The sequence below is a fragment of the Schistocerca cancellata genome, chromosome 3 (genome assembly GCF_023864275.1).
Source record: "Schistocerca cancellata isolate TAMUIC-IGC-003103 chromosome 3, iqSchCanc2.1, whole genome shotgun sequence".
Classification (NCBI taxonomy): Eukaryota; Metazoa; Arthropoda; class Insecta; order Orthoptera; family Acrididae; genus Schistocerca; species Schistocerca cancellata.
This window is the reverse complement of record NC_064628.1, coordinates 481,049,611-481,065,953: the sequence shown is the minus strand read 5'-3', so window position 1 is coordinate 481,065,953 and position 16,343 is coordinate 481,049,611. Positions and strand designations below refer to the sequence as shown.

Genomic DNA, 16,343 nt, shown 5'->3' with positions numbered 1-16,343 from the left:
CAGAAAGTAGAAAGTTTCATTGTTCACTTACAGTAGGAAATTAAAACAAAAATCCTGCATTAACACCTTCATGCAAAGACAATCTGTTCTCCATTTGTTGGTGCTGCCTCCTCAACTGAAGCACAGGAGCTGACAACGATTAATGGGTGTTGAGAAGTGTTACATAATTCTGATTATTGTACCTTAAGTTACATGCAAGACTTCATCACTGTTAACAAGAGTTGTATATCACTATGATCATTCTCTGGGTGACATGCCCTCAAGAAAATAAATGTGAATTGTGCTGAAAGCTTAAAATACTGAAAGAATGTGAAAAAATTAGTAGTTTCCCCTCATAAGTGAACTATACAACAATAGTTTGTGAAATAACTTTTATATCTGTAACACTCATGTATTCCTAGACATATATTATACATCCCTCTCATGGCTTCCACAGGTCATAATCTCAGATTGGATGTCAGTGGCCACTGCTGTTAATAATGGGTGTTGACAGTGAAGGAGCTATCTACTGCTTTGAATGGTAATGGTGCTTCATTCTAATGAGAACAATGGCTGGATCTGACTATGCTAGTGACTTCATTTTCCACACTGACTGACTGTGGAAGGCTTAGATTAAAGAAGTATTAGACTGACAGTTGCATTGATAGTTAATTGTGTATTTTTCTTGGTAATGCAGTTTTCCCACATGCTGCTCTTTGTTACAAAAAGTTATATAATTTCATGAACAATTTCTATTTATTGTACTTATCTTTTTAGATGAATGTTGTAGGCAAGGGTATCATCTGAAACAATAGTGGATGCTGCTGTTGTGCATACCATTTGTTAATTTCAATTTAAGTGACTGACCAACAGTCCTGGCACAGACGCGAAGTATTTAGGAAAGCAAGAAAGTCTGTGAGATAATGACTTGGCTGTAAAAATTACTGTGTGTGTACGTCCATTCGATCCCCCCCCCCTCCCCCCCACACACGTACCAGCATCAAACTGAATTGTTTGCTTGTAACACCATAAATGAGATTACTAGGTTAACTTTTGGTTGATGCTAATATTATCTTTGACCAGGATTGTTGATTGGGAACAATGGAAAATGATAAATAAAATATCAAACACAAAATATTACTGATATGTCTTAAAAAATTACAATTTTATTTTGTTGATTAAGTACATACCAGTTATTATTGTGACAATATATTTTCATCTTTTTATTTTTTGTAAAAAAAAAAAAAAAAAGAGAGTATAATCAAAAGTCACTGAACCTGCAGTTGCATAAAAACAGAAATAACATGTTTTTCGGAAATGAAAACACAGAAATTCCACGAACATAAAGTCTGTACTGTAAAATTTAAATTTTACACAGTCATAAATGTAAAAACTGCAAATTTCTTGCTGTACAAAGTATCACAGCTAATAAAACAAAAATGGTAACATTGGTGGTATGAAACTTTGCTGGTGTGCCAACTTTTAAAATGAATGTAGACACATTGCAAAAGTATATAAATAAGAATTATTTATACAAAGTAAGTAGAATTGCAACTGAAAGATAGAGTTCTGTACATCAGTCAATATTCTTGAATTTCTTAGTGTTCAAACTGCTACTGATTTGAAAGACTAAACATTCAATACACTGAGTTTTTACAACTACTGTAACTATAATCTCGATGTTTCTAGGAATTCTTTCCATACATCCAGTTCAATTCTGTTCACCTTGCACTCGAGTCTGCAGAATCTACAGTCTTTTATTACTATATGTATACTATGTACAATACAAACTCCTGCACTGTCTTACTCATAACCTTTTTACATTTGTCATGTCCTCTAATATACAGTTTAAGTACACAATGTGTGAGTTTTCACCCTGGTTTTAATAGGAATCTGAGGGATAAAAACTCATTCAAACCTAGTTGTTAATCATCTGTATGTGCCTTTTTCAGAATGAGAGGATTCACATCCTTCAACAGTTGACCGACGCTTCTTCACTGTCACTTCTGGAAACAAAGGAACAAACTGTAAAGAAGCATATCCAAATGCAAAATATATACTCAGGTATAGTGGAACAAATATTTTCACAAAATATGATTAAAGTTACAAATGAAAAGTAAAATATATAAATAATATTTTTGGTAGATAAATTTACTTACTTACACCTCGCCATTACTAGAACAGCTGGCATGAAATTTACAGAAAAAAGTAATTAAAGAATATTAATCTTGAGCTCTCACAACTAGGAATTCCTCCACAAGGCAAAGAAGCAGGGCATTGGGGCACACATATGAAAAGGAAAAAGTTGTGTACATCCGTGGAGAAACACCCCAAAGTATCAGGGGGAAAAAATCACTGCTAAATCTCTAAATATTTTTCTTGAGCTTTTCACACAGGAATTTCTAGTTGTGAAAGCTGAAGATTCATTTCTGTTGATCCCTTACTTGCTCATAAAGTTTCCTAAGTGGTAAGTAGGTGCTTTTCATATTTTTTGTATGCATTCTGCAAGTTTTCTTCTCAAATTACTCAATATAGATGCAATTTACTACGTAGTACAGACAGATGGAGGAATTCAAGAACAAGGTGTATTGTATGTATTAACCTCTGTACAGTAGTATATGTTACTTAAATTTGACAGCATTTGTGTCAATCCAGGCCAAACAGTCAATTAGCTCACTAAATATACAAAATGACCTTATTTTGCAATGAATTTTCATTGGTATATTTTTCAACAGAAAAAAATGGAGCAACTCAATAGATTTGTCCAGTTATTCAGTTTTGGAAAATCAAAAATACGTAGAACTGGCATACAGGCTAATGAGAATGTTACCATTGTTATCTCACCTTCAGGTAGTGGTGGGGACTGTTGTTTTGATTTGGCACGCCTTGAAGTTACATTGAAAAGTGGCCTTGGTTTATACAATTCATCACTGCTGTACCGTTGGCCACGATAAGCTGTTGTGGCACTCCTAAATAGACAGCAAGAATGGAAGCTTATAGAAAAATTGTATACATGGTCTCTCTGTACATTTCACAGATATGTAAAGCTTAATGCTGCTAGTCAAACTGAAAACTACCTCAATGTTCTTTTGCTTTCAGACTCCTCTTGGTTCAAATTCACAGTATCCACATCACCATCTCCTATGTTTCCTGCTTCTGTAATGTCAAAAAACAAACTTTTGTAAAAGAGCAATTATTATAAATGTTTGAAAAATATCAGCTACAGATATGTGAAAGGATACTGAAACTAACCTCTGTTGTCCGCTATTTTTTTGTTCTGTTCTCCAGATGATGCTGATACATCACTCTCGGGACTCAGTGGCATGACAAAATCAGGTGTAGATGTCCGACTGTTACTGTTGTCCACTACTACACCTTTTCCAGGAGCAGGTCTGCCAAGTCCAGGTCGTCTACTGCGACCTAACAAGTTGCGTCTTGGTTCTGACGCAGGTTTAGGCAGGTTTTCTGTTATGCCAATAACTTTTTCTGGTGAAATCTGTTTCTGCATACCACTCTCTAGCATCAAGTCTCTCAGAGAATGGAAAATTAAATCAGCAGATAGTGGTACTTTCTCATCATCTGAACTGCTTTTGTCAATGTTGTTGTCTACATTAGACTTTTCATCTCCAACATATTCATCCTCATCAGAGTCTGCAATTACATAACGATTATCTGGACCGTTGCTGGGAGTGCAGTTCACAGCATGTGAGTTATCAGGCTCAGAATTGAGATGTGGAGTCTCACTTACGTCAGGTGCTGAAACTCGTTCGAGAGCACTTTCTGATGGTGCAGATGATATTTTATCAACACATGTTTCTGCCTTTTGTTCCGTATTTATTTGCTTGTATATGTTCCCAGTGGATTTTGTTTTACCACTACCACCACCATTTCTTTTAAAATGCCTTTTGTGAGAATGTGCTGCATTATTGTCACTACTATCTATATCTGTGGTAGCCATAGGAACCCACTCCAGAACATAGCCTTTGGGTAGTTTCTTGCTTGTTGCACTAGCATCAAACTTGGCATGATTAAGTTCAGAGGAACTCTGGCTGTTATCTACAATGTTCTTGTTTGTTTCATAATGTGCTGTGCCTGAACTGTCAATTGCTGTTCTTGATTTTTTAGGAATTCCACCTGGTACATCCTTTCCAGTATTTGTTTTAGATTTAGACGATGTAGGAATGTCATATGTTTGACCAGTGATGTCTTCAGATCTCAATGTTTTAGCAGCACTATTTTCTTCTGTTACAGAAACAGTAAGGTCACTATCAAACCCAAAATGCTGACGCACATATTTGTCAACTATTTCCTTAACAACTTTACACTTCAAATGTGAAAGTGAGTGAGAGGTTGATGTTTCTTCATTATCACTGTCACTACAATCTGTGAAACAAATAGGATTTGAATAAAGGTTTTCTTCATAAGTTCTTATATAAGCTGCAAGATTTTCTGTCTGTTGTGCTGACGCTTGTTCAAAATGTGTGAGATCACCATCTACATCACTGTTATCATGGTCATCATTGTCTTCATTAGGAGAATCTTCTTCTTCAGGCTTGAAAACACTACTTGGAACTGTCTCATTGTCTGTATGCATATGAGTATTTTGCTTCACATTCTGCAGTACGGTTTCTTTTGCTGGCAGTGGTATACCTTCCTGAGACACCAATTTATCTTCATCATTTGTCAATGCATCTTCACACTCTGAAACCTGGAAACCCACTGGATCAGAGGACTGCAATTCTCCTTCTTTAACACCAGCCGTGCCTGAGATTTCAGTATCATTCTGCTGTTTCCCCCTCCGATCCTTTATTTCACTGTGCTTACCATTATGATATCTGTTTCGATTTTCTATCTTGGCCATTGATTTTCGTAGCTGCATTATTTTCTTGATCTCAAAAATGTTTGCAGCAATTTTTGGTTTTTTTAACTTCAGTACCAATTTTCCAGAGTCATTGCTGCATGAATACTCATCTAAATCCTCTTCACTCTCAGAATGCTGATGGAGAGGTCGTTTTTTTAATGGAAGTAAGGAAGATGGAGATGACTCTGGTGATTTTGAAGGGGAGTCATCTTCATTGCACTCTTCAGATTTTGCATTTGTATCTTGTGATTCAGTGACACCACCTTCTGTTTTTCCAGTGCCACTATGCCTACTGCTTTTCTTCTCTTGTTTTTGTGAAGACTGAGATTCTGTACTCTTTCCCCGGGACTTATCACATGAAGTACCATTGCTGTCTCTATCAGTCGACCTACGGTCTTCTGAATTTTTGTCTCTGTGAACAAAATGATCATCCGGTGCACTTTTGCTCTTGTTTTCCTTCTTTTTCTCTTTATCTTTATTTTCATTTTTTTGTGATTTGTTTTCGCCTTTCTTATCAGATTTTCTGCTGCTACTGCTACTACTGCTTTCCCTGCTCTTATCATGACCTTTCCTATCTTTTTCATTCTTTTCATGAATTCTTTGTTTGTCTTTATGTGATTTTTCTGCACTTTCGCCAGACTCAGTTTTATATTGATCTCTCATCTTTTCTTTTTGGTCTTCTTTGTTAGTTATTTCTTTTTCTGGTTTGTCATCATTAGACTTTCTAGGCTTCCCATCAGAGACATGCTTAGCTTTATCACTTTTATATTTATCTTTACTTCTTTTGCTATCTGATTTATGTTTTTCTTTCTGTTCTGCGTCCTGATGAATCAGTTTTGAGGATGAGTTTTCATTTCTTGCCTTCTCCTTTTCACTCTTGGATTTTTCATCTATTTTAGTTTTGTATTTGTCGCTTTTTTCTTCCTGCTTCCCTTTATCTTTCTCTGATGTTTTGCTAGACTTATCCTCTCTAGACTTGTCTCTCCTTGAGCTATCTTTACCTGCTTCCTTTCGATCTTTATACGTGTTTCTGTCATTTTTCTCATCATGGCGAGAGTGATCCCTTATCTTTTCTTTCTCTGATTTAGAGTCATGTCTCGAACGTTCTCTGTCACTTCTTTCCTCATGTTTGTGTTTATCTTTACTTATTTCTTTGTCATCTCTTTTACTCCGTTCTTTTCTCTCATTTTGCTTGTTTCTTTCTCTGCTGTCATCACGCTTGGAGTGATCCTTAGTTCCTTCTTTTGACTTTCTGTCATCATGTTTCATATGTTCCTTGCTACTATCTTTTGGAAGTTTGTCATGTCGGCTTCGATCTTTGGTAATTTCCTTTTCAGATCTTGAACGTTCTTTGGTCCCATCCTTTGTGTGTCTGTCACTCTGAGAATTATCTTTGCAGTGTTCTTTCTTTCCCTGTTCTCTATGTGGTTCTTTAATATTTTCTTTCCTTGAAGAAACTTCTTCAAGACTGCTACCTCTATCGTGTGACATATCTGTTTCACTTTTAATCTCAGTTTCACATTTAAGTTGTTTTGTATTGTGTCCTTCTTTAATAAACTGTTTATTATATTTTGTTTCATCCCCGGGTGGGACACCCATGGAGGTAATGCTTTTACCTTCCCCTTCATGTTCTTTGAATTTTCCGATTAATAGCTGAGAGTCATTTGTGTTAAATGATTCTTGGATACTATCATAATGATGGACACCTTGAAGGGACTGGCTGTCTTTTGTGTCAGTGTCTGTCTCAAATTGTGTGTCACTTTTGATGTCAATGTGGTCCATTTTACTGTACCCATCAAGTGAATTATCTTTTAGCAAAAATGTTTCTGTATCTTCATTCTTAAAGTTAACACTTGTACTGTTTGCAGGAACTATGTTTTTTTGTTTGATATCAGATAGTGCTGGAGTGATAGGATGTCCTTCACTACAATATATTTCATTAACATTATCTTCACCAAAATTATCAGTATGTTTTTCCGCCATATTGCTCTGTTCAGAAACCTCAAGAGACTCATAATTACTATTCAAATTATCATCCCAACTATAATCATTTCCAGATTTATTTGTAAGATTATCCTGATTTTCAATTTTATTGTCTTTAAAAATAGAAGAAAAAATTGCCATTTTAAATTTAGGTTTTGCAGCTGAGACCTCAGCTTCACTTACATTGCATGATTCCATTCCTGTATAAAGCTGTGATTGGGAGTCATTTTCATCAATACTGTTTTTTGCTGTCTCTTCTGTCTGAATGCTAGCTGAATCAGCAAAATCAAATTCACACTTTTGTAATTTATTAACAATGCTTTCTGTGTTGCTTTGTGAGTGTTTGTTCCTGAGCACTTCTTCATTTATCTGCACATCTTTACTTTTATCCTGATGTTCTTCTGTCACATGAGGTGAATGGCTAAAAACATGTTGTTGTGAAAACGAAGCAATTCCTTCAAATTTTTGTTTCAAAGAATCTTCTGAAATTTGGGAAAAAGCCCCGTCTTTGTTGTCATTAGCAAGTATTTTCGAAGACTCCTTCTGCTCATCTGAAAACTCCATAGATAATCTGCTGTTAGATGATACTTTAGACAGTTGGCTATCCTGGCTTACTGCATCTGACACTGGACATTTTGCAACAGACATGTCTTTTTTACTGTCAGAAAATGAAATGTCGGAAATCTGACTGTCTTCGCTACTGAGACCTGATATATCAGACAAATTGCTGTCATTTGAATCATGGTTTGAATGTATTCTTTCTATTGGTTCAAATGGTGGAGATGATTCTTCTTCTTCAGTAACTTTACTCTTATCTAGTCCATTATCATTATTATCCAATTCTTCATCTTCTTCTTCTTCATCATCATTATCTTCATTATCAACATCATCGTCATCATCTTTGAAGGTATCACTTTCTGGAGAAATGGGATCCAGATCTTTTGGAAGCATCTCACTAAGAACCTGAAGGGGCTCAGGTTTCTTTTCAGGAGGCTGCTGTATTGGTGGAGGGCACATGGTAACTGCAACAAGAATTTTTAGTAATAAATATCAAGAGCAAAACTGTATTGCATCAAATACAAAATAATATTGTGTGCATTAGTCATTGCGAGAAAATGTTACAAACAGCAGAAAAAAATTTCTAAAATTACTTTCATGGAACGAATGTTACCTCATATCTACAAGTTGTATTAACATACACTCATAGAACATAGGAAGAAAGCAACATTAGATACTGTTTATTAAACTTTTGCTATTTTTTATTTTCCCCTGCTATTGACTATTTGGTCAAAATTATACTTTCAGGGAAACAATGCTGTTTATGCAATTTGCAGCTTCCAAAAATTTAACTCTATATGAAATAAAATAATTAATCTTGGGTATAGAAGTATAAAAACATGTCACAGTGGTATACAAGTACTAACATGTGCAAAAAAGCTAAGTAAATAGCTGATTTTATCTAGAAAAATCACAAATAAACACTGGCAATGATAGACATGACACATGTAATGGATCTTCTGAACTTACACCGGCAGCAGAAATCTTAAGACCTTTCTTTTTTAGCTGATATATCTGAAGAAACTTCAGACTTATTTTCTCTTAAGCACTGTGCGTTTAGGAATTACTTCCCTTCTGATGTAATAACATATACTTGACTAAAGAACCATCTCCATCTTATTTTCTATGTCTGAATTTCACTCAGATTTATTAAGTCTCAGGTATAACTATTAAAAACACTGTGATTGTGTTTCATTCTGACACACTTCCTATTCTATACAAAGCCTCACTACCTATCTTAAAGTTTCTTTTTAAACTACTTAATATATTAGATTCAATAATTTGTGTAGTACTCATGTTTTGACAGCTGCATTCACTATCATTGTAACTGCTGATGAAAAAGAAGCACTAAACACTATTTCATTTACTCTACATCTACCTCCTCTCCCTCACTCTCTCCGCTCCTTAAAAGTTTGTTCACCTGAAACATCTATATTTAAGTCTGTCAGTTCATCATGAGACTTGTTAGAGCAGCTGTGCCTGACACTGTACTCAGTAAAAGCTTCTTTCTGTTCTTGTGTGTGTGTGTGTGTGTGTTTTGATTAGCATATCAGTTAGTAAATGAAATTGCAACCATGTACTTTATACCACCAATTGTTAAATTCAGTTGTTTTAGCAGCAATATTGAGTTGGAGAGGAATTTAGCAGCCAGTAAAGGCAACGGGTGATTTTTGCCTTATTGTATTATTTTATATTTCAAAACTGTACCCAACAAAGCAATTACTGCAGTAACCAGTATTGATACAGAACCAGGATCCCATCATATGAAAGATACACTTCACTGTATCCATGTAGGAGATTTACTAGTTCCATTTACTGTTTGTCATGTCTTTCGAAATGTGCTCCTCTTTGTTTCCTTTTTCTTATAAGTGGACAATGAAGAAATGTAATGAGGTTATATAAACTGAAGGGTCTCTGTTAACAGTATTTCCATTATTACACAACCTCTGTCCAGAAAGTTTGGTGAATGGTGTCATACAGCTCACAGCTGTAAGTGTGTGCCACTGCCAAACCCTGCACTGGACAGGTTAAGACATTTCTGAAAATGTTCCTGAGCAGTGGCACTGTGCATGTGCTTTTGTGTAAACAGCACAATGTACAGTGAAGGTGAAGTGCAAGTGGTTGAAATGGAAAATGGATTAGCGAACAAATATGCTGTACTGTCTAAAACTTGGAAAATTAGCAAACAAGGAAAATTAGACAACAGTTTGAGTGAGACACCCTGGAAGGTGCCCCCTGAACTGGCTGGCCTGCAACTTCTCACACACTCCGAAAAACGTACAGAAAGCGAAAGAACTTTTGTTCCAGGATAGTCATGTGACAGTATGAATGATAGTATGGGAAGTGGGAATCAGTCATGAGACAGCCCACTTCATAGCCACCAGGATTTGGTTAAATGCAAGCTTTCTGTTACCTCATTCCCCACTTTGACACTGGAACAAACACCGCTTTGACTTAATGCCTCTGGAGACCTCATCAGCCTGGCAGATTGAGACCCAAACCACCGTCACAAGCAACACCTTGAAAGCAAGTGTCATAGTAAGTACTGGCAGGGTCCTGGGTCACCAAAAAACAAGAAGGAGCAGGGTCACTGAAAAACCAGAAGGTGCATAGTGAGAGGTTCTGCTCCAGGTGTTCTTCGAGTCTGAGGGTCTCACCCATAAAGAATTCCTCTCTGAGGGCACCATGATAAATACCATTTCCTATTTTGAAATACTGAACTGTCTGCTGTAACAGATGAAGTGGGTACACCCCTGTATGCCAAAGAAGGCAACTGGATGGACATTGCTCCACAGAATTGTCTGGCCACACACTGCCTTTCCAGAACAGCAGTTCCTGGGGGAGTTGTGTCACTTAATCAGCCACCCTACTCCACAGACTTGTCTCCCTTGGACTTTTTCTTTTTCCCAAATTGAAATCAGCCCTGTAGAGCCAGAAGATTTTGGAGATCTGATGTAATGTTACAACTCAACTGCAACATAATGTTACAACCCAATTGAATGCTATTCCTAAAGATGACTGGGTCAGGAGTTTCCACTATGTGTACAGCTGTTCCCAGAAATCCATTACCATCAACGTGAACTTTGAAGAACCAACTGCTGTTTCAGGTAAGCCAAAAATCCATTTGCAATTGAAACACATTCATCAAACTATCCTGGACAGATTTTGAATTTTGCTTTCCTTTACTTGGAGGCTAATATTTACAAAATTCTTGATAATGAACCACAGCATTATACAGTGATGTGTAGTGTAAAAGCCTAACAGCACGATGTTAACCAAGAAGTGGAATAGTACATGACAGTACACCACATAGGAGCTCTACAGATCCAACTATGATTACATTTTCAAAACTATCCCATAAAATGGTAACATTCGTACCTATATAAAACAGTAATTCTACAAAGAATAACTAGTTACTTACCTGGAAAACCATTAAGAATATTTACCAGCCTCTTATTAAGACTGGCAGGTTCATATCTACTGCACATCTTTTTGAACACACATCAATTAGCAAGTGAGGAAAATGTGCTATGCTGGAGGGAATGTTTAAGTGAAGTCTACATTCAGATGTAGAAGAAACTTTCTTTGTGAAAGAGCTTTAAGATGAGTTATTCATGCAATGTTGACAAAATTATGCCAGAAATTTATTTAACATTAACTTCGGAAGGTAACCTAATAAGTTTTTTTCTGGGAATATGTATAGGTGTCCACATTTATTTATCTATTAACTGTGGGATATGACACAAGAATGAGAGATAATATTTAAAGAGTTAAGGATACCAGATACAGAAAATGACAAACAAGCCTTTATTATGAGAAAAACAGAACTATCATTGCTAAATATAGGCAGCAAATGGCAACTTCATGACTTCAACTTTTGAAATTGTATTTTAACTTATCCCACAGCTAAACAAATATGTCTTAACACTGCTAGGAAGAATTGTACGGTTTCAAACAAACAAAAATTACAATTAAGAAAAAGTACACATATGGTTTCACAGAAACAAGTATTACAATTGTGCAGTGACTGATGTGAAAACAGAATAATAACAAAGAAATGTTTACTTATACAAAAATATTGTTCCTTCATGAGTAGAAGACAAAGAACTATCTGATTACTTACATTTTCGATTAAGCAATGGACAAGTCTATAGAATCATCACGTCATGTGTTCACTTACAAATGGGTGCACACATTTAACAGAACAAACAGCTATTCTGCAGTGTTTCATGTGTAGCAAAACAGTCATTAATTGTCATATTTAATGGACTTATTAATTTATATTAAAACTATTTATGTAAAGAATTGATACAACTAGAAAGATGTGGATAGTAGTTCTAATTTTCTGGTGAGATGTGAATGAATGTAATTTCATATTGCTTAAAATAAGAAATGAAAAGAAGAGACTTAGATACAGAAGATATAAATAGTATTCATTATTCAGAGTTTCTCACCTTGAATCTAAAAATGATCTGATATTGAAGCTAAACAATATTCTCCTGATGTTAAAAATTCCAGGTACTCTTGCATTTATAGAGCGCATAGAGAGCACCACCATCCATCATGTGATGTCGATGGTATGCCTATCTTTGGAAGGCGTCATCATTCTCGATTAAGAGTAATTGATTGTCATTCTGCTGGCGGAACGTCGACATCCATATTTTGTCCTACTTTAAAACTTCCTCTTTTCTATTAAAATTATGGTGTTTGTGAATCTCTATGCTTCTCTATACATGCGCACATGATAATGGGATGTTCGTGCTAAAACGCTTGTTTCATTAATTTCATGGTTCCCATCTGGAAAAACACGCTCAGCTACAGCCGATTTTTTGATGTGTCCTAAGTGACAGTTTCTTTTATGTTCGGCTAAGCGGGTGTTTACACTTCTTTTCGCTGTTCCAATATATACTTGTTCACAACTGCAAAGAATTTTGTGCACCCTCGGTGTTGCTAGGGGGTGACAGGCATCTTTTGCATTTCTTAAATATTCCTTAATCTTCTTGGTGGGTCTGAAGATGGTTTCAATCCCATACTTGGCCAGAACTTTCCCAATACGGTCTGTGACTTTATTAATGAATGGTAGGAAAACTTTTCCAGTAGGTGACCGTTGTTGCTCTGGACTTCTGGATTCTTTTCTTCTTTGATGGAGGGCTTGATCAATTTCCTTGCTGGTATATACGTTTTTCATTAAGGCTGACCGTAAGTGATTAAGTTCATCTTGCAAGTAAGCTGGCTCGCAGATTTTGTTGGCTCTGTCCACCAAGGTTTTCATGAAACCTCTTCTTTGCGTAGGATGATGGTTTGATTCCTTGTTGAGGTATCGATCCGTGTGAGTGTTCTTTCTATATACGTTGTGGCCCAGCGTATATAGAAACCTACTTCAGACCCACCAAGAAGATTAAGGAATATTTAAGAACTGCAAAAGATGCCTGACATCCCCTAGCAACACCTGGGGTATATGAAATTCCATGCAGTTGTGGACAAGTATATTTTGGAACAACGAAAAGAAGTGTAAACACCCGCTTAGCCGAACATAAAAGAAACTGTCACTTAGGACACATCGAAAAATCAGCCGTAGCTGAGCATGTTTTTCGAGATGGGAACCACGAAATTAAATTTAATGAGACAAGCGTTTTAGCACGAACATCCCATTATCATGCATGCATGTATAGAGAAGCAATAGAGATTCACAAACACCATAATAATTTTAATAGAAAAGAGGAAGTTTTAAAGTTGGACAAAATATGGATGTCGACGTTGCGCCAGCAGAATGACAATCAATTACTCTTAATCGAGAATGATGACGCCTTCCAAAGATACACTTACCGTCGACATCACGTGATGGATGGTGGTGCCCTCTATAAATGCGAGAGTACCTGGAGCCCCAGTGGCAGTAGCCGGATGACCTGAGAAGATGTCTCCCGCAGATGGAGACAAAATGTTAGGTGGAAATTTTATACATTGACCACGCCTCTCAGCCCCGAATTTTTAAGTGAAGACAACATCGGCTGTGAAAGCCTACACTGTATGATTAATATTCTCCTGTATACATGTGGACTCCAAATTAACACAAAGTGCTGAAGTTTCATTTTAAAGCATCTCAACTGATTGAAGGTCTATTTGTTGAGAAAGTTGTTGTTTGTTTGTGTGTGTTTGTGTTTGTGTGTGTGTGTGTGTGTGTGTGTGTGTGTGTGTGTCACACTCTAACTCTCAAGACAGATTCACCCAAAAGCTAGCAATATTCTCAGCCTTAATACACTCTTTGTGGGACTTCCACAACTGTTGTTCAAATTTTTCATAATAAATAAATCTGCTCCAGTTGTACATGGCTAATACTTTATTTGGATAAAATCGTACACATGATCTGGGTTTCAGTATGTAAATCTCATCTTAAGACACTTGATAGCGCACGAGAAAGTTGCACCAGTCATGTAAAAAAAATCCAGCAAATTTTGTCAAGTAGCATGTGAGATCCCGCACAAGTGACGCATGAAAAGTTTCTCTGAGTCAACCAATACTGCACAGATTACATGGGGCCATGTAGGTGCCCAGCCTGCCACATATCGTGGGAGCCCAGCAAGATCAGTAAAAAGACTGCTGCATGAATCAAAATGAGACTCTTGTGTACACATATACGCCAGTTCGGTGGTGACCACACTCTGGCAAATATGTGTACACAGGAATCTCATTTCGGTTTGCACAACAGGTTGTTTACCGGTCTTGTTGGGCTTCCACAATACGTGGTGGGCTGGGCATTTATGTGGTCTCCTTCACCCGGTGTGGTACTGGTTGACTCAGAGAACCTTTTCATGCATCACTTGATAGCTACTTGATAAATTTGCTTGACTTTTTACATGATTGGTATGACTTTCTTGTAAGCAATCAAGTGCCTGAAGATGAGACCATATTGAAACCTGGCTCTTATGTACGATTTTATCCAAATAAAGGATTGGTCAAGAAGAACTGGAGTGGATTTATTCATCATGAAAAATTCTCAGTCATATTTATGTGCCTACTGATGATTCAATGCCTCAATTATTCTGCTTATTGTAACCATTACTCCTTTCATTATTTATATTCTATATTATTGTACTGGTAATTACTTTTATTTTTGTTGAAAAAAATTGGTATCTGATATTACAAGAGTGTCATAAATATTTCAGTATTGGGAATGAGTATGTAAGAAAGTATTTGCGTTCAGATTAACTAATGTTTTAGGAAAAAAAGAATATGGCCCAATTACTTTTGTCACAAATTATGCAACATGCACCAAATTTTCTTTCATATGAAAGAATTCCAAGTATCTTCTCACACAGTAATTTACTTGGTAACAACAGAAGACTCAAAGGGCTGCAGTCAATTATTGTAACAGTGGACAGGCAGGCCACAGTGCAGAGAGTTACTCACACATTCAATGCAGGATGACAACAGGTGAGCGGTCCTTGCTATGGGATACAGAAGCTCCCATACCACGAGTATACATCTGATCGCTGCTTGTCAAAGGAGACATACATTATTGTGATTATATTGCTACACTGCTTTGGATGCTTGAAGCACTGGAAGATTTCAGTTGCTCTGTGATATGAGACAAGCATACGTCAAAAAAACACACAAAGCAATACATGCTGTTATTAAAAGAGCACCATTCAGGCAGATGGTAGAGGTATTCAAACTGGGGAAATGTTTACACAGGAGGAAACAGGTTATCTGACTTGTATGACATCATCAATCACTGATGAGTGACACAGGAGCCTACTTTGTGATTATGTTCATCCGTTTGTTCACTTTTAGCACACTGCAGGCAACCTGTACATTATCAAGGCAACACTCCAAAATGGTTTGAGGAATGCTCCAAAAACACTAAGAGTGCTTGATGGGGCACTAGATCACATGATCTCAATTTTACTAAGCATACCTTGAATACCATTGAGTGAGATGTGTGAATTTTGGACCCCACTTGAACCCTCCCCTGTTGAGTTGCCAGCAGCAATTGAGTGGTCATGAATTGGGATGGCTTCCCAATACCATGGCACATAAGTGTCTTATTCAGCTGCTCATGAATGTACAATAAATACAGAAAAAATAGTTACTTGATTAGCAAATGAAGATAATGTGCCTGTTGAGTTAATGTCTCATTTGAGCTCTGCTACACCAACAGAGAACTCTTTTACAACTATACTTTCAAAAAAAGGAGGTCCATTAGAAATGCAATTACATTAAATGAATGTCGTAATTACTTTCACAGTTATCTACAACCAACCTAATGTTTGTACACATGTAGCAAATGGCAAGGTAGAATTGTTAATCAGTACGACTTGTGAGTGTGCTGCTATAAACATTACTGTTCACTTTTCCAGTCAATGTTATGAACAGTGAATGCATTTTATGATGCCTCATTTGTTATCTATCAATGCCTGATATAAAATAATTGTACACTGTAGTTTATTTTTAAGTGACTTAGTAGATTCTCATTCTCATTGAAATACTTTTGCCTTTCCAATTCTTCTAGTTGAGTATTATTATTTGCCCTACTCCTATTTTCTCTTTCTTGCACCCTCCCCTTTAAAAAATCCTCACACACTATAAATAAATAAAAACAACAAAAAGAGTGTCAAACTTTAATTACTCAATTATCAATTATGACACATTGCACATCCTTTATTCTGATGCATTTCAGAGTCGTCGTTTGAATATCAGGTCACAGATTTCACTTTTAGCTCGGCAAAATCCCAGAAAATCAACTGTGTAAAAATTCCTGTAGTAATTTGGATCTGTGTTTGCATTCCTTGAGAGCTCTGCATTTGAGATTTGTACACTCACACTGTTTACAAACAGTAACAAAGGAATTACACTTTGGGAAAAAGCATATCTGGTGAACTATCATTACAATGTAAAAATAAAAATTATCAATTTTTGACAATATAATGCAACTGGATAGATAAAAAAATCTACACGCCAAGGG

The 16,343-nt window shown here is 36.4% G+C and overlaps 1 protein-coding gene across 1 annotated transcript in view; it reads right to left on the bottom strand.

The window, feature by feature from the left end:
* Window positions 1-1,245: 1,245 nt before the first annotated feature.
* LOC126175245 (biorientation of chromosomes in cell division protein 1-like 1) overlaps window positions 1,246-16,343 on the bottom strand; it is a 98,171-nt gene continuing 83,073 nt past the window's right edge. Inside the window, exons 4-7 of the mRNA XM_049921886.1 lie at window positions 3,232-7,845; window positions 3,057-3,135; window positions 2,824-2,948; window positions 1,246-1,985 (exon numbers count right to left, since the gene is read on the bottom strand). Of these exons, the coding sequence (XP_049777843.1) occupies window positions 1,909-1,985; window positions 2,824-2,948; window positions 3,057-3,135; window positions 3,232-7,845 (4,895 nt within the window). The 3' untranslated portion in view covers window positions 1,246-1,908. The remainder of the gene's footprint in view (window positions 1,986-2,823; window positions 2,949-3,056; window positions 3,136-3,231; window positions 7,846-16,343) is intronic.